The sequence below is a fragment of the Ochotona curzoniae genome, unplaced genomic scaffold (genome assembly GCF_017591425.1).
Source record: "Ochotona curzoniae isolate NIBS_2020 unplaced genomic scaffold, NIBS_Ocur_1.0 contig_1, whole genome shotgun sequence".
NCBI classification, from domain to species: Eukaryota; Metazoa; Chordata; class Mammalia; order Lagomorpha; family Ochotonidae; genus Ochotona; species Ochotona curzoniae.
Genome location: NW_024464918.1, coordinates 40,560,453 through 40,586,718, shown reverse-complemented (window position 1 = coordinate 40,586,718; position 26,266 = coordinate 40,560,453). Strand labels below are relative to the sequence as shown.

The window sequence follows — 26,266 nt, the reverse complement described above, 5'->3', positions numbered from 1 at the left end:
TTGAGCGCTTTAGAATGCTAGGTCATAATGCCTTTGGCAGCCAGGAATTAAATATATGGCATTTTTGGAATAGATCCACAGCTTTTAAAATAAATTCTTATTAAATGAATATCTGAAGCAAGAGCAGCAGTCATGTATTGACTGTGTAATACGCTCCCCATACTTATGTCTGCATATGCAGTAGTGTCCTGGGTACGAGGGAGATATGTAAGACTGGCATGTTAAACAACTCACACTTCCCAATGCCATCTTACTACTCACATTCAAAGCACTTCAAATGTCTGAAAACTCAGGGGAAACAGGTTAGGATTTTGAGTCCTCCCTCCCAAAATTCGAAAGCAAGATATTCAAGAACAATATAAGGAGAAAGAAAAAAATCTCCATTTTCACAATATTCAAAAGAAAAATATGACACTATTTCTACTCATAATTTAGCATTTATGTATCAGCACGTGCACAGTTTTTGATAATTATACATTGCCTTTGTTCTTACTTCATTTTGGTTTTCTAGTGAAATGAGACAAACTAGATAAAAAATTGTTCTGATATCAAATTTAAAATACTCAACCTCTATCATGAAACAGTGAATTGTCATACTCTGTTTGCTGTAGGGCAATCTCTAGGCACTATTTCTTTGTCTCGACAGTCCAGTGCTGCCATTCTGTAAACCGCTGCCTCTTGGTTTACACCTACATCCTTTCTTTACTCCTCACAAATCCAGGGGGAAACAAGAGCCTCCTGAACCTTCTGTCCTACCAGAGACTGAATTAAGCAGTGCTTCCTGCGCTTTCAGAAGGCTGAAAACACTTCCCCCGCACACAGTTTAACCTGGTTCACTCACACTGCTCCATTTAAAACAGTATAGAGTATGCATCAATGTCACAGGTGAGAGGAAACACAGTGGCAATGAGACACAGTATTCCCAAAATAATCATCTGAGCATCTATATAGTTAAGCATTTGCCTGTCCATGCAAGAAAACTCTCGATAAGCCCAGAAGTAATACGTGGACATGTGAGGTTGCCAAGGGGCAGATCAACTGTAGCTCAGGCTCATAGAGACTTAGTGTTCAGGACAGAAAATGCAGTCAGTCTCTGGGGAAGACTGGGTGGCCTGTCACTGACACTGGTTATGGAGCAGGGAATGCACCACCGCATGGAGAAAATAACACACAGACCTGCCACTGACCAGAGAAGAGCACAGAGGAGTTACAGGCAGGACCCTTTTCCTCTCAAAAGAGCTAAGATCCTGCACGTGGAGAAAATGACAGTAGCTTCAAAATCCTTGGAAAAAACACATTTTAAAACACATTATTTAAAAATTCCTAATATCTGGAGTGCTGGACAGCAGACCATGGTGCACATGGAGGGCCTGGCAGCTCACTAGGGCCTGCAGAGGACACCTGGTACCATAGCAGAGGATGGAGAACAGAACACATAGACAACTACCTCAACCAAACGATGACAGCAAAATATCTGGGCAATTGGAGACTATAACGTCGGTGGTGTCAGCCAGTGGACATTGAAAGGGATTCCTCTATAGATCAGAGACATTGACAGCATTTTGAAATGATCACATTCACCTGGCCAGAACCTTCAGAACCTTGTGACCCTGGGTTGATACCGGGTGGCCCTTCCCCATCCTCGAGTACTGGGATGGTTGGGAGTTGGGTATGGCCTATCCCCTTTATCTGCCCCTTCCCCCAGAAATGGGAAGAAGAAACAGAAAGCTTGGAAACAATGATGACACCCACTTCTCCATAACCCAAGATCCTTCCAACCTGATTGACTATGTAAACATCATCTGAAATAAAAATTTTTTTTAAAATTCCCTAATATCAAAGGAAAGTTTACTCTTAGAATATTTAAAAAAAAAATAACAAGTTTCCACCAAATCAGTTGGAACTAACAATACATTCATAATATGAAAGTTCCCAGGTATATTAAACACTTTGTTGATAGTAAACATAGAAATTTAAACCCAAATACATCAAGGTAGATTTTTTTTTCCCAAGTGGAAAATACAAATTCATTTTCTGCCTTCGTAACAATACTAATAATGATGATGTAGCCACACCAACACATTTACCTTGCACCTTTTACATCAATTTTAAGATTCATTAGGGTAGAAGGTGAAACTAAATGTACAATCTGATCCCATATGGCGGACTCTATTCACAACAATTCCCAAACTAATCATTTTAGTTGAGTTTCACATTTTTTTTGTTCCTTAGAGGTATACTGCTCTTCACTACACACAATTAATAACAATTTTCTGTTTTAAAGAGGCAGGGCACTAGAAGAAGTACTTATTTTCAAAAGGGATTAGCAGTATTGCAGAAAACTTTTTAAAAGGACAATGTTCTTTTTTTAAGATATGAATATTTAGATATTGTCTTTAAACAAAACCTCACAATACAGCCACCATTAAAATCAAGTGTAGTATTTCCAAAATTTCTAATGAAGAAAATTTGACAAGAAAAAAAGTATTCCCCTGCACAAGACATCATCTTTGATGGTGGTAAACTCTAATAATTTTCTTTCCTTATGAAAGGAAAAAGCATGCAATAAGTGGAATCTTGCATTTTAGGACAGATGCTCCTCTGTGAATTCCTTATCGCTCTCTGAAGGAAAAAAAAAAAAAAAACAACCCCCCAGACTTCATTTACTATGCCACTTCCAGTCCAGCTCCATGCCTGTGACCCGGGCAAAGAGCAGCACACGGCTCTCCAGGCTACATATGGGCTCTGCCACCCAAGTGGGCGACACGGATGGAGTGCTGGGCTCCCGGCCTCTGCATCCCTGCCACCACCTGTTGTGGCCATTTGGAAAGCGAACCAGTGGATGAAAGATCTCTTTCTCTCTGTCTGTTTCTCCCTTTCTCTGTAACTCTGCTTTTCAAATAAATAAATCCTTACAATGAATAAATTCACTTTGTAGTGACTAAGACTTCTGTAAAGAAAAATATTGAGTTTTCCCCCATTATTTATCAAATTGTTCATCATATTAAGTAGGTAACACCTATGTTTAACCATGGGATAAATTCAAATAATTTCTTTCTAAACTTACCTTTAATGGAATCATTTTCAGCTCTCATTATATCAATGAGCGAACTCTCAAGTGAGTGCATGTCAAATGTTCTGGGACGATCCTGTAAACAAACAGCCACAAACTACTTTTTAAAATGGTGTTCAAATATAAAAGACACTAAGCTGCATTTGATGGCACACAGATCAGAAAATAATAAAAGTAGCAATTTTTATCCCTCTGTACATGAGGTACATTATTACGAACCATTCTAAACCACAAAAACCAGCGCATAGGATTCCGTAAAGGGCCATTTAATTGCCAACAATCATTTCAACAGAAGTAACACTTATATTCAGAAAGCAAAAACCATCAAAACTAACTTCTATATTAGGAACATTAATACAAAACATTTTTAATTTTTTTCATCACTTAGTATTTGTTCTAACATGGCTTTCCAAACTTGTCCCAAGTTATCTACTGACCTGGCACTTACATGTCCACATTGAAAGCAGACAATGCCTCCTCACACTCATATATAAACCTCGTGTGTGTGTGTGTGTATGTGTGTGTGTGATGAACTGCAGGAGCTGTTGTCACTGCTGTGAGGAGACCTTCTCCATATGAGCAAGGGAGAACTGCTACAGAATGAGCATCCCGCCCTATTTCCCAACACAGGCCACCAGGGCCCACAGACCGCCCCGGCATCTCCTCTGATGAATAAAGGTTACAGTGTTGGACACCCATCAGAGTTAGAATCCGGATGAAAACAAACCAACCATATCGCCATTCTTATTTATTATTTCAACTTGCAGTTAGGCAATGTTTTGCTACCATTCAAAGGAAAGGGAAGTCAAGGCATGGAGTACCTGACTGGTCTAAAACTCTGGCTTGAGCATGTGCATTTTAAGAATGGGTAAAAAATTCGAAAATACACAGTTTCGATGGTTCTGATATTCCTTGGAAGATACCATAAATAACTAAAATCAAAATTTAGTCTGATAAAGAAGAGATGAAAATATATTTTAAATAATTTTTGAGAGCAAGCCCTGATACTTGTCACTGATGCATTAATCAGTAAGTTTAGGGCCCGGAACAATAGCGTAGCGGCTAAAGTCCTCACCTTGCATTTGCAAGGATCCCATTTGGATTTGGTATCCTGGCTGCTATACTTCCCATCCAGCTCCCTACTTGTGGCTGGGATAACAGTCGAGGACAGCCCAAAGCCTTGGGACCCTGCACCCATGTGGGAGACCTGGAAGAAGCTCCTGGCTCCTGGCTTCGGATCTGCTCAGCTCTGGTTGTTGTAGTCACCTGGGGAGTGAACCCATGGACAGAAGGTCTTTCTCTCTGTCTCTCCTCCTCTCTGTATATCTGACTTCAAAATAAACAAATCTTTATGTAAAAAAGCAAGTTTATATACACAAAGGCCTCAGCAAGAATATTGCAGAAACAAAAGGCCTTCTGGAGAAATGCAATGAGGAAGACTGCATAATCTTCTCCTCAATTATATCTTCTTTTACACTCTTTTATATCAAAGATTTTACTTCTTTTAAAAATTCACCTAATTTCATCTAATTCCTTGTGGTGTCCTTCCTTGTTAATTTCTAGAGCCTCTCTAACTGTAGCATGTCCTTCACTCGAGTGTTTCTGACCAACTGACCATCCCTTTCCGCAGCACCTGTTGTCACCTGTAGGACAGTCCTGCCTTCTTGTCCCACGAACCACTTCTCTGGACCCGTGCCCACAGGGGTCATGAGTAATGCTCAGCGAATGAATCATTTTATAACATAAACGTTTTCTCTGTGCAACTTAAAGAGACCAAAGGCAACTGTGGTGTGGGAGTAAGTTTAGGGAGCAAGTGCCTTAACATGCTTTTTGACTCTAAACTGGTACAACTCGCTCCAGAACATCCCTCCCATTTTTATCTCCCAATTATTTCATCATCATCTTCAGCTCCTCGACCTGGTCTACACAGAGGCCAAGGACATAGGGCCAGAATCAGAATCTCTATCAGCTGGTATTCAAAAAAAGAGAGCCTGTTACACACATACGCTATCTCATGCCAAGCACTGAACTAAATCAGAACTTCGCATGCATATTCCTCGGGAAGTAACACAGCTTTATGGCCTAACTTGCAATGCAGAAGTTACTATAAAGCTATACTGTCTTGTTCCATAGTCACTGCATTTGTTCTAGTAAGCACTTCATGAATCCCACCATGTGCTGCTTTTGTCTTCATTACAAATCAACTTTGGGGGCAATCTCTCTCAGTGTTGGTTCACTCGGTGGGAATCTCTGACAGCCAGGTCTCAAGAGCAAGAACCACGTCTTCCAGCATATGCTCCAGTTGTCCACAGGACTTCCCAGCAAGGCCTGCGGTGGCAAGAGACTCCTAGCAGAGGGTTCCTATGTTACCATTTTCTCCACGTGCCATGGTGTAAAACAGGAAGAGAAGCACCACCCTACGTTTCTCTATCACTGTATGTCACAAAAATCCTCATAGGTAGAACACATGCAAATATTTCCTAAAATAAATGGATCGATTCCCTTGAGTAACATTTAATCATTTGTAACATTTCATCCACTTCTTTAACGTGAATTTTTCTGTTTCTTTTGCCAAAGTAACTAAAGGGAGTCAAGGAGATCTCAGTCTACTATTCTTGTACATGCAACTAAAGTAGTAAGCAGTCTTGGAGATGTTTGAGTTTTGCATTTTGTCACCCAATGAATGAAAAACACCACAGAGAACAGCTGGTAAAGAATGTAACATACTATTTTGTTTGGCTTATTGTATAAGAGCTGTTTCCAGAAAGAAGTCTCTTTGAAAAAAATTATCCGAAAGGCAGAGTTACAGAGAGATCTTCCACCTGTTAACTCACTTCCCAAATCTCCTAATAGCCACAAACAGAACTGGACAAGGCCAAAGCTGCTGGTTTCCCAGGGGCATTAGCAGGGAGCAGGATTGGAAACAGGAACCATGGTCTTTTTATATTTGTCCCCACAACTTTATTACAGAAGTTCTCCTTATTATATGCTATATTTGTATGACAGTTAACAGCTACATATCTTATCAAATAAACATTAAGTTCTTAGAAAGGGTATGAAATTTACCACTCTGAATTTACCCTCTCACTAATTTTTTCCTCTTTCCATTTTTAAAAACATTTTTTTATTTTTATTGCAAAGTCAGACATATAGAGAGAGGAGAAACAGAGAGACAGATCTTCTGTCTGGTGATTCACTTCCCAAGTGACCACAAGGGCTGGAGCTGCACCGATCCAAAGCCAGGAGCCAGGAGCTCTTCCCGATCTCCCACGAGGGTGCAGGGTCCCAAGGCTTTGGGCCATCCTCGACTGCTTTCCCAGGCCACAAGCAGGGAGCTGGATGGGAAGTGGGGCTGCCAGGATAAGAACCGGCACCCACATGGGATCCCGGCATGTTCAAGGCAATTACTTTAGCCGCTAGGCTAACACGCCAGACCCCTCACTCCATTTTTAACATCTAATTTAAAAACAAATTACAAAAACCTACCTCAAATCCTGCAATCTAGCATCTGTGACATTAGGAAATAGGTACGGGGCAGACAGAAAAATAAAATCTAAGATAGAAGAACACAAACAATGCCAATTTTCCTATTCATCACATAAGAGCTAAACTGAGAAAATGAGTACTCTTATTTTCACATTTCATCCCTCAACTTTGCCTTTGAAAAAAAATAGTGATTTATTGGAAAGGCAGAGCTATAGAGCGGCACAGGGACAGACACAGATCTTACATCTGCTGATTCACTCCCTAAATGACTGCAACCACTAGGCCTGGGCCAGACCAAAGCCAGGCGCTTTACCCAGTCTTCCATGTGGGGGCAGGGCTCCAGGATCTGGGCCGTACTCTGCTACCATCCCAGGTACAATTGGGAGCTGGATCAGAAGTGGGGCAGCCAGCACACAAACGGGTGATACAACCTTGCAGCTTAATGACTCAACCTGCTATACCCTAACACCAGCCCCAACTTTACCTTTATTTGATTGCTAACAAAATTTAACCACTGGCCTGTTTTCTAAGATCTATTTCCAAGAAATCTATTCCCAAGCTCTTCTTGACTGAACTTCTGCTGTTAAGAATAATGAATCAAAGCTCATCACTTATCTGCTGCCACTGCGACATCAAGTGTTGGCTCACAGGATGGCTAATCTACTTCCAACATGGTTTCCTGCTAATGTGCCTGAGAAGAAGAGGGGAGGGGAGAGGAGAGGAGGGGAGGAAAGGAGGAGAGGAGAGGGGAGGGGAAGGGAAGGGAGGGGAAGGGAGGAGAGAACCTGTGCATTAAGGGCTCTGGGGACATAAATATCCTGACTGGTGCCTTGGAAACAGTACCTACTAACCTATTACTTAATGAGTGAATGAATCAAGGGGCAGCAGAGGACACTATCACAGCTGTCGTAAACCATTCAAAGAAGCCTAGTCTTTCCTCCCCATTCCCATGGCAGGTAGATGCGGCACATGGATTAGAGACCTACCACAAATGTACATCTAGGTCATCCACTCCCAAGCACAGGACTGACAATAACAGCAGTCACAATACCAGCAGCACAATCTGCATGTGGAATACACAGAATCTCACTGATTCCTCAGAAAAATACAACTAGTTATATTCAGGTATTAACTTATTCCACAAAGAAACTGATGTTTAGATTGATCAAATAACTTAGTCAATGTCAGGTAAGTTGAGGCAGCTCAATCTGAACCCACACCTGCTGACTTGAGAATATTTAAGTGTTATAACACTTAGTGGAAATCAAAGAATATCAATTATCTTTTAGGCTCAGCAAAGCTAAAACTTATAATGCTTACACCTGATTTCATTCTGTAATCGTTATTCCATTTAACATACTGAGCACCATGTAACTGGTAGTTTCCATTTTTATCATCTCTACTTCACAGGACAATTTCTAAAAGCTATATAGTACCACTATGAAAATCAAAGTTAATAAAATAAAACTAGACTTCTGACAAAGCAAGTACTTCAAAGACTAGGACTCACTCTAGTGAAACACACCTGAACAAGCCTACCTGTCACAGCGAAACAGTAACACCTGCATCAGCAAATGGCTGATGACAAGACATTCTGTGGCTGCACAGAAGTAGCCACAAGAAATAAGCGAACCTGTCTGTTGACTGCAATCAGGACGATGAATGAAATTGTAATTATGCCACAAATCAAAATAATTCTTCATGGCAATTCCTCATTAAAAATGTGGGTGGATGAACTAAGCCAGGACTTCTCATACTGGAGAGGACATCAGAGACTCCCGGAGGCCTTGTTAAAATACAAGTCACCAGGTCTACCTGGAGCTCCTCGGTCAGTGGACCTGGGCAGGGCCAAGGATTCACACTTCACATACTTTGAGAAGCAGTGAGTTAAGCAACTGCACTCAGAAAGTGAGCCTCAGCAGATGCGAGAGGGTGTGATTTGTAACTTAAGTCCTGGTCACACAGCTGTGAGGCAGCCCAGCGTAAACGTTCGACCTTTCTTTGTCAGAACCGTTGGGTCACATGCCTCATGAGGTACATCTGTTCAAAAGGAACAGTTTTTAAAAAGGATATGCTAATTACTTATTTCTTAATATTTTATTTATTGGGCCCAGGACGATGGCTCAATTGATTAATCCCCCCCTTGCAAGTGTTGGGATGCTGTATGGACGTCAGTTCGTGTCCCAGCTGCACCACTTCCCATCCAGCTCCCTGCTTGTGGCCTGGGAAAGTAGTAGAGGACAGCCCAAAGCCTTGGGACCATGCACCTGTGTGGGAGACCTGAAGAAGCTCCTGGCTCCTGGCTTTGGACCAGCAAGGCTCTGGCCATCGTGGCCACTTGGGGAATGAACCAGAGGATGGAAGATCTTTCTCTGTGTCTCTCTTTCACTCTGTAAAATCTGACTTTCCAGTAAAAACAAATATCTTAAAAAAAATATCAAAGGCAAAATTCAGCTATCCTCACTCAATTTTAATAAAAACATAGATCGCTGTGACCACCACGTCTCAGACCTCTATCAGTCAAGCTGTGGAAGTTCCCCTTTCTAAGCTTCAACTTTCCCTGGTAAAGGAAAGGAAAGGAAAACATGTTTGGTTGAAAGGAACATCTATGTCAATACGTCAGAGCTAGCAAAATAAATAGAAGTTTGAGATACCAGCTGAGATCATTATTAATCAAAGGTAACTATGGGAGTTTTAAACCAAGATTTGCCAAAAACGTAAATATTCTTCTTGGGATTCAAAAATATTTAAGATCACCAGCCATTAGGTGGACAGTCCATTTAGATTCTACTTACAAATGACCCTCACAGTCTCAGGAAGGCAGCAAGGTCCTTTCCCCTTGCTTCTCTCTGCCACTGTGACATCTCCCATGATCCAGACAAGATCTATTAGGACTTTCCCCCCAGCATGCTTTTCACAGATTGTGGCATATGGGTAGCATGTTGTAAATCAATCACCCCAGTACCGAAAAAGGCGAATGTGTTCCTCCTGGCTCTGTGCTGAGTATGTTATAAAAATTACATATCATTTACATATATTAGTTCTCAAAAACATTACACATGTTCACTACTCTTAGTATCTCCATTTTAGGCAAAGAAGCTATGAGAGATTAACCAACCGCCTCTAAGTCACATAGTAAGTAGCAGAATATGATTTTGCAGGAAAAACTCACAGAAGTGGTCCATGTAAATGAGCCTGTCATAGCCTAGAATTTTCACGAGCTTGATAACATATAAACATATAAAATGTATACATAACGTATAATGTATAAAATATTTCATTGTCTAAACACAGACAATGAGTGTTGGAGCCTGAAGTCGAAGAGGTAACTATTAAAGCGGGAGGGACAACATCTAGCTGTATCTCATATTTTTTAGCAAGTTGTCCCTTTAATCAGCACCCTTTTCCTCATGACCTCTTTGACAACAGCAAAAAGCCTTACATTACAGATCTCCGACAGCCTATGTTTCTTAACGGAGTTATCTCTTCAGTGCATTACACTAATTGAACCAGCAGTTCCACCTGGTTTCCACACGAACGGAGGATCAGATCTCCCCAGAAAGCTTGAGAAAATTTTATTTCACCTTCACTAAATAAACTACATTTTAAATCCTGAAAGAAAAAAACATTTCATATCACCACTTTTTTTGTATTAAAAACTCAGCTGGTATTTTAGGCTCATTTAGTTCCTAGAACAACAGACTCCCTTCTTCTTCACTGTTCATTCTAAACAGTGGCAGAGAGAAATAATGAGCATCTCCTGCAAGGCCTGAGTTCAAATCACCACTTAGTAATCAGATGACTGCGACATTACAATATCACCGCACCTTGATTTCATCTGCAAAATGAAGACAATTCTTCATTTGTGAAGAATGAAGAGCGAATTCACAAGCATATGCACAATTTCAGTGCTAGACCCTTTCAATAAACTTCTCCTCTGTCCTTCTCTCTGGTGCAATGGAAAACAGACTAAAAGTCACATTTTATATGATTATGTAATGAATCCTGAACAATTCGGTTGTTCTGTGCTATTTCCACAGCACATACGAAACAAGCCAAAACCCTAAGCCAAAAAAAAAAAATAAATAAATAAATAAATAAATACGTACTAGACTACTGCCTAATGCGCTGTTTTAAGAGACCTTTAATTTAGTGCTGGCATGTGGCATAATAGGCTAAGCTTCTACCTATAGAACTGACATTCCACATGGGTACCAGTTTGAGTCCTAGTGGCTCTGCATTTGATCCAGCCCTCTGATTATGGCCTGGTAAAGCAGCGAAGATGGCTCAAATCCTTAGGCCCCTGCACCCACACTGGGAGACCCAAAAGAAACTCCTGGCCTCAGACCAGGTCAGCTCTGGTTATTGAGACCACTTGGTGAATGAACCAGGAGATAGAAGATCGCTCTTTTACATAAACTCTGCATTTCAAATACAAATAAAATAAATCTTTAAAAAAAGCGGAGGGTTGGGGGAGGAAGTTAGTTTAAAAAAATCGGGTAAATAGTACTAAAACTAAAAAATCAGGTAAATAGACTATGGAATAAAATCATGAAGATCTGCAAAGAACTCAATACTAAATTAACTATAATTTAAAAATAGCACACAATATTTTAAAATATGACTTTGGTATAAGAAATTAACTATAACTTAGTTAAGAGCTATTTAAAAGGACTGGGATATAGCTAGCAAATCTTTAGCAAACGGAAACTGTTCAAATACCAAAATACCACAATTTATAATAAAATGTCATCTCCCTTCATGTATACAAAGTGATCCGTACACGCTCTGAAACTCCACAAAAAACACTGCAGAAAAATCCTTTCAAAATAGTAAATGATACAAGTAGAAAAAGTCTGTTTATGCGTAATTAGAAAGTTTCTTTTTAAGAAAACTGACACATCTGCTAAAAGTTTTATCCGTCCTGAACTGCACTCATAGTTTATTAAGATTACTGGTAAATTAAGCATATATACTTACATAGTAATAAGAACTGCTTAAAATTTTTCATAGGAACTCAATCTATATTTGCAATCACTTTAATTTCATGATTTTACTCAGTACTGGATGGCCACTGTTTAAATTTTTAAAAATTTAAGATATTCAAATATTAGCCACACATTCAAAATACCTCATACTCAAATATTCACAATACTTCATTGTTGGCTAGGATTTTTCGTAAATTTTAAAATATGTGTATTTATTGATTTGAAAAGCACAATAAAAGAGAGAGGGAGAGACAGAACAATGAGAAAGGAAAGGAGAGATCTTCCACTGTCTGATTCGCTACCCAAACGCCATCCACAGCCCAGATTTCGACAGACCAGAACCACAAAGCCAAGAACTCCCTCTGGGTCGGCTGTCATCAGCAGCTGCGCGGGCATAGTGGCAGGAAGCTGGATTTGAAGTGCAGAGTAGCTGTGACACAAACCAGGCACTCCGATAGAGGGAGTGGGCACTGCAAGCGGTGGCTTAGGTCAGAGACACTGCCCACCCTGGTTTTACTAAACTGACAGCATACTGCCTTCCACATTTAAAGCATCTATTCAAGGTCACCCCACTGAGGAACAGCAGAGTCAAACTTCCAGTCAATGTGTCACCCTCTACATTTTCAGGTCCAGATGACAAATTTTCTCACAAAAGATTCACGGTTCATCTTTAGTAACTGATTAGTGAGATCTACACCCATATCTCTCTCTCCAGGAAGTACTTTCTGAACATAAACACAGAACTTATTGGGCCTAGATCAGTGGCTGACTGGTTAAGCAAGCACTGAGATCCAATATGGGTGCTGGTTCACGTCCAGCTGCACCACTTCCCATCCAGCTCCCTGCTTGTGGCCTGGGAAAGCAGTGGGGGACAGCCCAAAGCCTTGGGACCCTGCACCCACGTGGGAGACCCAGAAGAGGCTCCTGGCTCCTGGTTTAGAATCAGCTGAGTTCCAACTGTTGCAGCCATTTGAGGAGTGAATCAGTGGATGGAAGATCTCCCTTCCTCTCCTTATTTTTCTGTAAATCTGCCTTTCCAATGAAAATAAATAAATTTTTTTTTAAAAGAACACAGTTTCAATAAGATAATGAGCAATTTAATGAGAATATTAATTTGCATTAAAATATACATATACACTGTTTGAAAATGTGTCAGTCAGATGCATGCACCCCAAACAGCAGTGTCACCATTGCGCTGACCACCTGCTGACCTCAACAGTAAAGCTACTCGCCCACCTCTTTCTCGTGAACACCAACAAGGATTATTTTCAAAATCCTAGGTCATGAACTAGGTATCTTCCTACTTGCAGCTGGCAAAGACCACATTCTTTATACCTGCAATAAACATGCTGTTCCTGAAAGATATTGTAGTAACATGTTGATCATACTTCAAGGTTTTCCTAAATCCAGCAACAAAAAATCCTACCCCAGAAATGGAAAATTTTCCATCGGAAAAACAATTAAACCTAGCTCAAAGGTCTTCTACACATCTGACAGGCTTTTTCCAAACCTTTTCTGATACCTCAATTCTGCCATAGCCAGGAATGGGCATTGAGCCTGGCATTTAAGGTGCCCAAGTCCCATACCAGAAAGCCTGGGCTCAGTTCCTGGGTTTGACTCTTGATCAGCTTCCTGTTAAAACAGTCTCTGAGCACCAGCAGTGACAGCTCAAGCAATGAAGGGCCTGCCACACGTGCAGGACTGGTGGGTATTCACCACGGTAAGCTGCAGCCGCAGCCCAGCCTTGGCCACCATAAGGCACTAAGGAGTGAACCGGAGGTGAGAACTCCCTCATCCTCAAATAAACAACAATTATTTTCTCACTTTCTAACTCAAAGTCAATGTTTTCTGTGCAAAGATGTCTCTTGGGACTGTATTAAGAAAACAAGAACATGCAATGAGGTTGTAAGTTAAACAATGTTAATAATTCACCATAGCTTTCAGAAACAAGGTGCTGTTGCAACTTCCTGTTTACAAATGTTAAGCTGCAGTGTCCAAATTTATCTATAACTGACAACATTAACAGATTTGTGAAAGTGTCTGGAATTATTTCCCTGGTTAAACAGTGTAACAAATCCGCAGTGCTTGTATCTAAAGTAAAGGCAATGGGCTCTAAATCAAAAGGTATTTTTTTACCAGTCAAGTCTTGGAATAACTTTTCGTGACCTACAGATTTCATCTTCTTCCTCCCTAGTTCGTGGTTCTGAACCAATGGAAGTGAGAACATAATTGAGCTATAGATAAGAGGGGTGTCAGCACATCCACCAGGAACTCTCCCCTTTCCTTTCCTGTAACGACAGAAGAGCTAAACATCCTTACAAACACTTGCTGTATTCAAAAGAGTCATTGCTAGGCAACCCTTTCATTATTTGATTTGGAAGTCAAAATCCCAGGCTGTATTGGGTAGGACAGGTAAGTGTTTTTTTTTTTTTTTGGTGGGGGGTGGAGGGCTTTAAGGGTAAAATCCTGCCTGTAGGAATGAGTATGATATCGGAACAATCAAATCAAAAGGCGGAGGATTGAGAAATCCTATGCAGCACATGAAAGAACAGATCAAGTCATCTAGCCCACTGCTAGCTGTGTACCATGTACTCAAAACTAAATAACACATTGGTTTGAACATTAGCGAGGCTCAACATTTAATCTTGATAAGTGAATGCATTCTATTATTTCCTGCCTTCAAAATTCTGTTCACAAGCAATCATCTTCTCCTTGTCATGCTCCACTAAGATTTCTCTTGTCATCTACCGCACTTCCACAGGGCATTCTCCCCTCTATCTCCTGACCGGACTCTGTGAGGGAGCAGTGTAGGACAATGGTTCACGGCCAGATACTCTCACGGGACTGTTGCCTGAATGACTTAACACGTGTGAAACCCTTACATGCAGTAAATATATTAACCATCATGAAATGATATTACTCTAGTTTCTAAAAAAACAGGATTTGAGCCATGTGACTGAATTTACATAATGAAGGTCTAAACAAAAACATCTTAGAAACAAATGTCGATAGACTACAGTTCCCCCAAAATAAAATGCTTTCTCATATTAGTGATTTGGGGGATTATTCATATAGTCGGAATCTCTGCTCATATTCCATAAACACTGATAAAAGAGATGCTGAGATTAGATAAAAATAGATAAACTAAAATGTTATCACTGATGTTAACTCACTATATGTACCCAAACATGTAATTAACAAATGTAATATTCGTTCTGGTTCATTTCAAATTAAAATTAACATTGTCCAGTACCAGTTACATTTCAGGTAAATTATTTCCTTTTAATATAACAGACCATTGTTTTATATTGAGTCACAATATTGTATGATATTCCATGGACGTTTTACCCTATAATTTGCTGTGGCATAGGAGATCTTTGTAACTGTCATTGAAATTGAATTGCTAGTGTCCATAAAATGTATTACCCAAATAGTGCTAAAATCAGAAACTTAAATAGTATTTAGAAAGAAAAAATATAGATTGCAGATGTGTCAATTTTAATAAATTTCAAGGAGTGTGCTTTAGACGCTTAGGAAACTTTAAGCATCACCTGCGTCACTTCAAACTTTTATAAAGAAATCAAGCTCCCCTCCCCGAGGCCTAAAGCTGACAGACCCAGGACTGAAGGGAAGGTTTCTGAGCTCCTTGTCAAATAAATGTTCCTTTCAAATCAAAGGTAACCCAGTACCTTACACCAACTTAGAAGGGCACTTTATACCTTCCCCCCACGCATCATCATAATTACTACTTTAAAAAACAGACCAAAAGTCTATATGAAGTAAGCGCCACAGTAGCCACTTTACTTACTACATGTGGGTTTTTAAAACTCCAGAGTTTCAGCTATAAAACTTTCTTTCCAATCACACTTTCTCTTCTGACTTCCAAATCACCCCAATTCTCCCCCTCTCGCCCACCTTCCTCCTAAAAATGGTGAGGATAAGCAGCAAATACCAAGTCTGCATTCCATGCGTCTCACATTTAAGACTGGTGGTACCTTAACCCGTCACAATGCAATGCTAATGGGAAGAGCAGGTTTCTAACAATGTCTTTTAGTATCAATTTTAGCCTACTAATAAATCAGCTTAATCATCAAAGAAACCGATTTTAAAAAAAGGCACATTCCTTTCTATTAGCAGAACAGGGGCAAAAAACTGACATGCATATCTACATATTTTACTCATTTTCTGAACTTTTCATGTTTCCCATAGCAAATCTCTCTCCAAAGTCAGTGAGCTGACGCCAGGGAAAGAGATCACGAGGCCATGTAAGTTCATTCTTCAGTACTTATTAATAAAATATGGAATGTTGAGCCAAATCTTAATCTACTTACACTGTACGGGATGCCATCTTGTTTTTAAAATTATTAATTTATAAAAGCTACCTTTATATCACACTTTAAATTTTTGTTCACAGGACTATGAAAAAGCAACTTTCTACAAAACAGACTTCATAGGTCTGTCAATATGTTATTCAACCTTCTGCCTGCTCAGCGACACACAGCAAGTTCTTCAGTTTGAGTAAAAACCCTAAAAGCAAGTGCTTTTCAATAGATAAAACATTTAAAAATTTTTTTTTAAATTAACCAAATATTTTGATACATTTCATCTGAATTCTTAGCAAGTCTTGAATGTCCTTTTTCCTAGCATTAAGTCTTCCCCCTCAAGCACATCACTAACAGGGACCATTCTGCATTTTGTCGGCACTAGCATCCTATTTGGGATCATGGCAACTATTTCCTAATCCACCTTGGGCTCTGTGGAGAGAGCTCAAAGATAATCATCCAAGCACAGCATGGACATGGACATGCACAGGTATACAGAGTTTTAACCATTTTCTAACCTAGACTTTGAACTTCCATCAGCCGTATGCTCTGGAGAAGTTATTACTCCTGACGCTCAATTCCTTCACCTCTGAAATGGAGATAATAATAGAACTTACCTTGCAGGCTGTTGAGAGGATTGACTCAAAGTTGGCTTATTACCCCCTATCAATTTTCTAAACACATAAACAATCAATACAGTATGTGACACTGGGCTAGGGATTCCCTTTGTCGTGTTTCCATCAACTAAACTAACTGCTCATTACCTCTTGCCAGAAAAAGAATGTAGTGGTAGCAAAAATGACAAGTGCCCTTCGCTTAGACCTATTTTTAGAAATGGTTTAATTATTTTCACTCCTAGTGTTAACACTGGAAAATAAACAAACGGGAGAAGGGCATCACACACAGGGTAACTAGGAGAGCAGCAGTCTCACTGCGCTTCTGAGTAAGCAGGAACGAAGAAAACACCCAGAAGATCTCTCACTGGCGGTGCTCACTGGCACAAAGCATTGCCAGAATTTGCAAACAAGTTGAAGAACTACTGAGTAGACCCAATTCAAGACGTTCAGTCTATAAGACCCAGAGGGCCAAGGTTTAAAGAGTAACCACTGTGAAAACTGCGGGTCAATCAATAGCTGCTTTTCCACGAATCCCTGCTTGAGCACGCCAATGGGAAGGAATTCTGTTACAGTCACTTCGTGGGGGCAGCAAGCATGACAGTTTTATTCTTTGCATCTACACGCTATCTAATCTCACCTAAACAAGTAGGAAAACACTGACCCCGATTCTCCTGTCAGGCAAGAGAAGCATTATAATTAATAATTCTGACATTACTAGCTACCTGGTGTTCATAATTATCTATGGAGAGATGAAGGCTACAATTAGGAGCTTGCCAAAGACACAGCTGGCCACTTGGCTCCGAATCACCCTCTTCTGGCAGGATGAGGCCCAGCACTGGATCCCTCCTCTACCTGCAGGCCATGGTGTGAGCACAAACACTTGAAACCCCACAGTGACACAGGTGATTACACTGCACTGCCTTCCTATTCATCGGAATCTATCCGTGGAATATGATCTTACCGGAAAAGGAAAAATGTTGTCAGCCCTGTTCAAGCTGTCTTCCATCCAGGATTTCGGAGCAAAGGCAGAGCTGGGCCGAGCATACTTCTGCAGCTGAATGTGATTGCTCGCAAAATTCTTCTTCAAAGGTGAGATGGAGTTCAGGGGTGTTATTCCACCGTTCAGCCCTCGGCGGTGATCCCGGCCTTGGGAGCCTCCCCAGCCCCCGTAGCCGCCGCCTCCGGGGCTCCAGGAAGAAGACGGGCTTGGAGAGGGGCTCTGGTAGCTGCTCCACGGAGATGGGGGTTTGTTAAGATTATTCGCCAAGTGAGGCAGCTGGTTAAAAGCAGCATTTCTATGCGTGAAGGGTGGGGGATGGGGGCTGGCAGGAGACCTCCTCTGCTGCTGATGCTGGCCGTGATGGTGCTGGAAGTGAGGGTGGTGCGGGTGGTGCTGGGACAGAGGCCCGAGCTGAGGGGAGAAGCTGCCTCCGAAGCCCGGGCTCACATGATGGGGGAAATTCTGAAACAACAGAGCACCGTTATTAGCCGAGGCGGCGGGGACCCCTCCCTGGTGAAAAAAACTTGCATCTTCGTTGATGATTGTAGAAGAAGAAGGCGCGATGGCTGCTGACCAGTTACTGAAACCGGTGAGGGAAGACGCACTGGATGTCAAGGGCTGCGTGGAAGTGCCCAGGCCCGTGGCTTCTTGGTAATCAAACGCCGTCAACACCGGTGACTCGATGCGGATCTTCTCCTTGCCGTTGCCATTGTCCGAAGAACTGTCCCCTTGGCTTTCTTCAGCTTTGGCCTTCTCGGCTTCGGGCAGGATCCCGGGGTCCTGGCCCGGGCTCGGGGAGAGCTGCTGTTTCTCTAACGGGTCTGGCTGTTCCTGCTGCTGACTTTTGCCTTTTTCTGACCCCAAGATCTCATCCTGAATGTTGTGGCTAGCCGGGGCAGGAAAGAGCCAAGCTGAGCCAGCACTGCCGCCGTTGGCAGCTGTGTTATTATTTAGAAAAGCAGCGGGGCTGGGGGCGGCATTTTGGTGATGGTGTGGGGGCTGCAGGTGCGGATGGAACCTGACTGGAAAGGCAGATTTATTCCCAGTACTGCTCTGCACTAGCACTCCAAACCCGTAATCCCCCATTTATTATTTTTAGGATCAGAATCTCCTCAGCAATAACAGGCACAACCACCACAACAAAAGACAATCTGATGCCTCACGCCTTTTGCCACCAGCCCTCCCAATGCAAAATGTGTCTGAAATGTCTTGTTTAGAGCTAGCTCAAAGATTGCAGCTTATCACCCTAAGGAGTTCGGATTTTGGAATTCTGGTCTCTGAAAAGATTTAAAAAAAAAAATACACACACGCAACTTAAACAAAAATCTCTTCAAACACTGACATGAATCCAATTGGGCTTATTTCTAGGAAGGAATCAAAACGAAGAGGGTGAAGAAAAAAAAAAAATCAAGTCTTTGGTTAGTAAAATAGGCGCTTTCTGTTTCCAAAGGAAAATGTACATGAATGACAAAAACACAGCTTCTCAAGCATCTATGGATGTAGAAGAATAAGCATTGCGCGGAGTAAAAATATATATATATATGTATATATATATAATTTAATAATCACATATGGTCCTCCCCAACAGTTTAGATTCACTCACATAAAAATTAGGACTAAGGGGGAAGAGAATACGTTCTTTTTTCTTGGCAGCTTGGTAAAATTTTAAAAAAAAAATCAGGAATAATTTAAGAACATTATATATTATATATTTATAAAGATAGATTCTCTGGGGCTGTCTGGGGCGGGGGAGGAAGTCAGCAGGGACTCCCGGGCGGACGGTCGCGGGGAGCTGTCGGCGGCTCCTGGTCCTGGGGCGGCTGGGTCTCGGGGTGTTCCTGGGCTGCCCCCCGGCCTCCTCTCCCCCATGAAACGGGTTGCAGACACCCGTGTTTCTCGCTCGCTGGCGATCGGGGGAGGGGAAGGGTTAGCGAGAGCCGGCGAGGGCGAGCCGGCGACCCGGGGGTGCGGGGACCGGGCGGGCGAGCTGCGAGGTCCTGCGGTCTCTGCCTCTTCCCCTCTCTGCGGCTCCGGGGTTTTTTTCCCTCATGGGACCCAGGGGCGGTTTGTTCAGTTCTCTCAGTTCGATTCTCCGCACCGGGTGTGTTGGGGGGTTGGTGGGGGTGGAGAGGTTAGAAAAAAAAAAATTCAAAAAATAAAAAAGTAAAACCCCACCACTGTAGTGACTCTAAAGGAGAAAAAGCCTCACCCCCACCTTGGCTCACTCTCTTCTTTTCTCCCGGATTTTCTTTAAAAAAAAAAAAAAAAACTATAATTTAGAAGGCTTTTGTTTCTCCTCACGGTTGCTGGGCCGCCGCCGCCGCTTTACCCCAGTCCCGCAGTCCCCGCGGTCTTCGCTGCGGGCTCCGTCTCGATCTTCTCTTTCTTTCCTTCTTCCTCCTCTTCCCCCTCCGCTGTGGCCGCTGCCACCGCCGCCGCCGCCGCCACCGCCTCCCGGTGCCCGGGTCCCGCAGCCGCGGCTGAGTCCTTCTCCTCAGGACCGAGCCGACTGAAATGACAACCAGCTGGAAAGACCGAGAGACACTTCCGGTTCCAAGAGGGAGGGGTGGGCTAAGGCAGGAGCCCCTCCCACCCCCGCCGCGAAGCCAATCCTCTGTTAGCATTCAGAAGCAGTCACGCCCCCCGCAGCCCAATGCCCCTCCCAGGAAGGTCGAAAAGTTAGCTCTGGAGACGCCCCTTCCGTCTGCGCCTCGCCCAGTGAGACCCGGCGCCTGGAACCCGCTGCCCCCACCCAGAGGGAGCGCAGCTCGTCGCCATCTTTTGTGTGGGCAAAGGACTCCTTCGTTATTTATTTTCGCCCACCAGACTTTGCCTAGAGATCAAATAGAGACACCAAGAAGAGAATGGACTCCTCGCACACTGCGGCACGCGGTCCACTGTTGCTGTGCACCCGAGGGTGAACGGGAGGCCTGCCCTCAGTAAAGGTGGTGCCCCGGGCGTCACGTGCTCTGGCCTGAGCTCCGCCCCAGAGGGATCTGGAAGGGGAGGCAGTGTTGCCAGCAGCTGTGCGGTGGCTAGAACTGCGTACGTCCTTGTCCAGGAGGCCGACCTCACGAGGGACTCTCCGCTCGTCGCTTTCCGCTTCCCCAGCTGCATCCCGCTCTCCCCAGACTGTCTTCGACTCAGTCTCCCGGGCACCGCAGGAGTCGCACTTGGAGACGTCAGTTAGTCCCTATCCGTATCCACCGGGGAGAAAATTCTATCCTAGGCCTCCCCCTGCTCAGCCCTCTTCCATGGCTGCCCACCACCACCAGTATAATGCCACATTCCGTAGACTGGTGGTCGGGCTTAATACCGCATCTCCCTGTTTAAAAAAAAAAAAAAAAAAGTTGATGCAAAAAAATAAAACAAAATCGCTGCATGTGAGATGTCTCTTAAACGTTCCTGGGAGATGCGTGCTCTGAAAAACAACTACAACTGCAAATATTTTTTGCACCAAAATAAACTTATCCTTACATTTGCTATGGATATTTTGAAGTACCCTGGGATTCTCATCGTCTTTTCCATGCCCTTCCACACTTGATACACCGTAGTTTGAGGAATCTACCAGCTCTGCCCTCTGTATTGTGTTTTTAAGCACCCACAACTTTAGCTTCTCGTGCTGTGCTGTTTCTCCCAGCCCTCTGTTCTGTGAACTCAGGACGCAGTAAGCATGGCAGATAAGAGGCCTCAGTGAATGAATCCTGAAGTCATGAATGAACAAATGGGCAACGAGGAATGTTCTCGATTTACAAACCTAAATGAATTACTGTGTTCTTGGAACCATTTGGCTTGGAGCTCGTTCCTGGTTAGACTCTCTGCTGCTCCAGGGCTCTGAGGACCCCGGAGGGCCAGGGTGAAGCTTTGCTTCCAGCACACATTTTAAAGTTGTTGACTACTCTCCTTTAGTAGAAAACAGAAGAAAAAAGAAGAGGAAGAAATCAAGGCAGAGCTGAAAGAGACCGTGGCGAAACCAGAAGGAAAAAAGACAAAGGGAATAATGAACACGCTTAGGAATAAAGACACCTTCCAGCTCACTTCTTCAAAAAAAATTTTTTTTTTAATTTGAAAGGCAAATTTATGGAGAGAAGGAGCAACAAAGATCTCCCAAATGATTCACTACCCAAATGGGCTGCTATGGCCCACTCTGAGCTCCAATCTGATGCCAGGAGCTTCTTCCAGATCTGCCGCTTGGGTTACAGGGCCCAAAAAATTGAGCCATCTCCTTTTTTTCCCCTCAAAGATTTATTTATTTTTATTTCAAAGTCAGATTTACAAAGTGAAAGACAGAGAGAAAGAGAGCCTCTTCCGGGTCTCCTGTGCAGGGTCTCATGGCTTTGGGCCGTCCTCTACTGCTTTCCTAGGCCACAAGCAAGGAGCTAGAAGGGAAGCAGAGCAACCAGGATATGAACCAGCGCCCATGTGGGACTGCCGGGTATGCAAGGTAAGGACTTTAGCCACTAGGCTACCGCGCTGGGCCCTTGAGCCATTTTTTGCTGCTTTCCCAGGCCATAAGCTGGGAGCTGATGAGAAGTGGAGTAGCTGGGATTCAAACCAGCACCCATATGAGCTGATGATGCTTCCAGTAGAGGTTTAGCTAACTATACCATGGTGCCAGCCCCCAATTTGCTTTTAAAACCTCATCATAATGTTCCTGACTTCTCTGCCTAACCTTTCTGAATCCTCGCATACTTCCGTGGGCCCTTCATTAAGACTCTGGTTGTTTTTCAGCGTGTCCTGAGCCTAAGCCTTATCTCTGTATCTCTGAGCTCCTTGGGCACAAGGATTGGGGCTTACTCTTGTTTAGTCTCCTCACCAGGACATGCCTTATGCTGAAAGCTTGGCCATCCAGGCAGATGAAGTCACTTCCTCCAGAACGCGTTCTTTGATGGAGCCTCTTGTCTCCTAGATGCTTCTCATTTCATTACTGCAGGTTGTCAGGGGGCTGGTTTCCTGAGGGGAGAGGCTGTGTCTGCTCTGTGTCCCTGGTGGCCAACAGAGGGTCAGACACAGCGCAGACTCCAGACATGCTAGTTACATGGAGGAGTGATTCTACCATTCCCAGGAGACAGCTGAAATTCAGAATTTCCAATTCTTTCTGAGTGGCTAAAATGGAAGCCACAGCTTGGAGGAAAAAGAGTTACATTGGAAACCAAACAGCCCCAGATTTGAATCCTAGTCCTGCTCCTTTCCTAGTCGAGCAGCGCTGGGCATTACCTCCACAAGCCATGGATTTCTTAGGGATGATGTATGTAGGACAATTCCTCCCTCGGTATGTTTGCAAATTACACGTAAGTGCTGGACTCTTCGGACTGGCTCACAGTGTCAGTTTCTTAAGGCATCAAGTGCAGAGAATTGCTTTATAAGCGTCTTGCCTAGAAGCAGCCGGGCATGCACACAGAACTGCAGGAACCTGTCCTGGTTAGTAGGAGGCGGAGACACGCCCAGAACCAGTGCTGCCAGGTCAGTCTGATGGCTTAAGGCTGTGTCAGCTGTGGGCAGTAGGTTTGGGCTGGGCTGAAACTAGGATAATCGCTTGGGAGCAAGAGAGACACAAGAGGAAAATCAATTGTCTTGGGTCAGTTGCCTATTTAGAAAGCTAGGATACCCAACCCAGGGCTGCCCTCCTAGAAAACACTGTGGTCTCAGAAACTGTCCTGTGGTATCCATGACAACAATTCAGTGGCTCCATTTAGGCTCTCCAAAGGCATCTAGGGCTGCCGACAAATGCTAGCTCAGACGCTCCGCTGGCAGAAGAGTGCGTTTCCCAAGAAGCACTCCCACTAGGAAGCTTTGAGGATACGGGAAAGCAAACCTTACCCAAATCTAAAAGATACTACCAGATTAAAAAACAAAAACAAAAATAAAACAAACAGAAAAAAACCTCCTCTCTTGTCCAATGCAACAAAGAGGATCACATGCTGGTGGAGAAGTTTTAGGCCGGGGGAATCCCCAGACCTGGCTGGCCACTCCCCAGTTCCCCTCTAGGTTTTGAGACCAAACACACCTCAAACCTGGAGTCTTTCAGGAAGCCAGGCCTTAATATCTGCCCCTTTGAAAGCATGGCAGGTGCTATAAATCTCGTCCCGTAGTCACACAGGGTGAACTCTGCTCTACTAACGCCGTCCGTCTGCCACTGCCCTTGATGTGTACCATGGCAGCCTTCTCCCAACGGTCTACACCCAAGGTCCCAGAGACTGTCCGAAGACTTTAACCATCAGGGCCTCTGCCCATGGCTTGCCAGGATGTGTCCTGTGCAATCCCAGAAGGCAACACAGGCCAACTGGGAATACCACTCACCAGAGTCATACCATACGGCCACCCTGCTTTGCTGCTTTTCCATGTGACATGGGCACATGATGCGAAACTTTTTGTTTTTTTATGAAAGCCTCCAGATACGGTTGTAAATTACATGAGTACATCCTCCCTGAATGGAGAAATATTTAAGTCAGTTGATCCTTTCAGAGTTAGTGGCCCGGGAGCATTCTGTAATTGAATTGAAGGACGTGGTGTCCTTGATGTTGATTCTTGGTTAGTAAGCTGCAGTGAGGACAAGTCTGGACAGGTATATGGTTCAGTCTCTCTAGAGATTAATACCAGCAGTAACTTTGCCTGGGCAGCATTAATAAGCATTCTAACATAGTGGTGCAATATATGTTTTAATGAATCTTTAAAAAAAAAAGTCATATTCAAAGTCAGGTCCTGTAAAAGTAGGGGAGAGAGAAGAATGGCATAACTTTTGTAATATAGTTCTCGTAGCTGATAGGTCACTACTATAAAGCAAGCTGAGCAGAAATAAAATCGAGGCCCCAGAGCAGGCTTTATTCAATTCTACCTCTGGTCCTTACCGTTTCAGTATTGGAAAGTGTGCGTGTTTCCTTAGAAAGTACCATTTTTTAAAGCTAATCACTAGATTGTATTGTCTCCTTTTGTTTATTTTGCTATGTGTGTAAGCATTCTGTATTTTAGCCACTATTTCCTCCTACCTTCGTATTTGGGGTCTGATCATTAACACAGAGTCCATAGTTACCAAGACATTTAGTGGGGAGTAGTGGATCCAGTTCCTCCAAAGTATTGTTGTTGAGTAGCTGGTTTGGAAAAGTCCGGGACTTCAGGTTTCACTTGACATTGCCCTGTCCTGGCAACGATGGAGGTGAGCTGGAGCAGGAGGCTGACCTTCCAAAGAGTGACCTGCGTCACCTGGGATGACTTGATTCTTTGGTGGCTCCAGCCACCTAGGGTGGACAGATCGCTAACCCAGATGACTGCTTGCTGTATGGTGTGGACACGCGTGGCTTCCTGTATCAAACCCAGAGCCACGCTGCCCAACAACTGCTGCTTCACACTCTAGACCTAGACTGCAGAATTGTCACCTGCCATGCTGGAAAAAGAACACCTCTACAGGGTGTGCACAGTGGTTGCAGAGACTAGAGGTCAGGGAACTGGGAGCTAAGCTCAGACACGTGGCCCCAACAAAGCCATAAACTCATAGACACAGGCCTAGTCTGTGTGGTGACAAGTTCCTGGTGGCTACAATTTGTATTAAAAAAAGGGTTCCATTCTGAACACTAAAGAAAAAAATAACTAAAAAATCATCTGTTTGTATTGGGGAAAACAAAACAAAACAGAAAAATGAAAGTAAAGACCATCCTTTCCTTTTCTTGCTGCACTTCTTAGAGTATATATGCTATAACAGAACAATAAGAGTTGATGCCTCAGCACCCAGCTATAAACTTAAGAGGGGGAAAGAGGTATCAAATTCAGAATCCCAGGCCATGTCCCAAGATACTCTGATTTCATTTTCTCACGGTATTTTTTCAGAAAATGATGAAAAGATGAGAGGAACAGCAAGAAAGTAAGAATGGTTAAGATCAAAACATTCCTTGTGTTTAAAAAACAAAAGTTGGTGAGTTACTATAGAGCTGGTGGGTGGTTTCAGAGAGTCCTGTGAAACCTGGCTTCCTGGCGTGGCTTTGTTCCTCCCTCCTTCCACTGTGGCTTTATCCCTTCAGCTCCACCAGAGCTGAACAAGCCCCAGCCAGCCTAACTGCAGTCCACACCAAAGGATAGAGGAAACCATGAAGAGGGATATCATTGTTCTCTTCGAACAAACTTTCCAGAAGATGTATCGATCTCTTCCATTCTCCTGCAGTTGGCCACAACTTGGCCCTGTGGTCATACTGGTGGTTGGGGAAAATGCAGTCTTTATTCTGGAGTCCCAAGGAATTGGTTAAAAACCGGGGTTGATTACTTGAGAGGAAATGGCAGGATGGCCATTTGGAGGCTGGGTGGTGAAAGTCAGCCAGGCTTAGTGGTTTACTGGAGTTCTTGTAGCCAGGTCAATGTCTTCATTTGCAGTTGAGGAAACTGAAGCCTTGTCTAAAGTAATTCAGAAGCTGCTGTTGTGGTATAACCAGTGAAGCTAGCGTCCCAATCTGAGTTTTGGCTACTGTACTTCAGATCCTACTCCCTGTTAATGCACCTGGGAAAACAGCAGAATTTGGCCCAAGGTGATGTCGGGCCCCTAACATCCATGTGGGATGCCTGGATGGAATCCCAGGTGTCTGGCTTTGACTTGACTGAGCTCCAGTGGAGGTCATTTGGAAAGTAAGCCAGCAGATGGACGATCTTGCTCTCTCTCTCTTTTTCTCTCTGACCTCTGCAATTCAAACAAATGAATCTTTAAAATAAGTAAATAAAGCCCAGATGTTTTGTCCAGGTGTGTTAACTCAGAACTCTTTCCCTTGCCCAATGGTTCTTGAACATGAGTGTGAATCAGA

The 26,266-nt window shown here is 43.3% G+C and overlaps 1 protein-coding gene across 5 annotated transcripts in view; it reads right to left on the bottom strand.

Annotated features, from left to right (window-relative positions):
* Positions 1-19,990, bottom strand: part of CPEB4 (cytoplasmic polyadenylation element binding protein 4) — a 55,883-nt gene extending 35,893 nt beyond the window's left edge. For 3 of the 5 annotated variants that reach the window (XM_040972385.1, XM_040972394.1, XM_040972403.1), the window contains exons 1-2: positions 17,448-19,987; positions 3,068-3,149 (exon numbers count right to left, since the gene is read on the bottom strand). In XM_040972385.1, the coding sequence (XP_040828319.1) occupies positions 3,068-3,149; positions 17,448-18,572 (1,207 nt within the window). In that variant the 5' untranslated portion in view covers positions 18,573-19,987. Of the gene's footprint in view, positions 1-3,067; positions 3,150-3,292; positions 3,297-14,333; positions 14,366-17,447 lie in introns of all 5 variants that reach the window. The other 2 variants (XM_040972413.1, XM_040972421.1) reach the window with 2 other exon arrangements.
* Between the last annotated feature and the right edge of the window lie 6,276 nt (positions 19,991-26,266).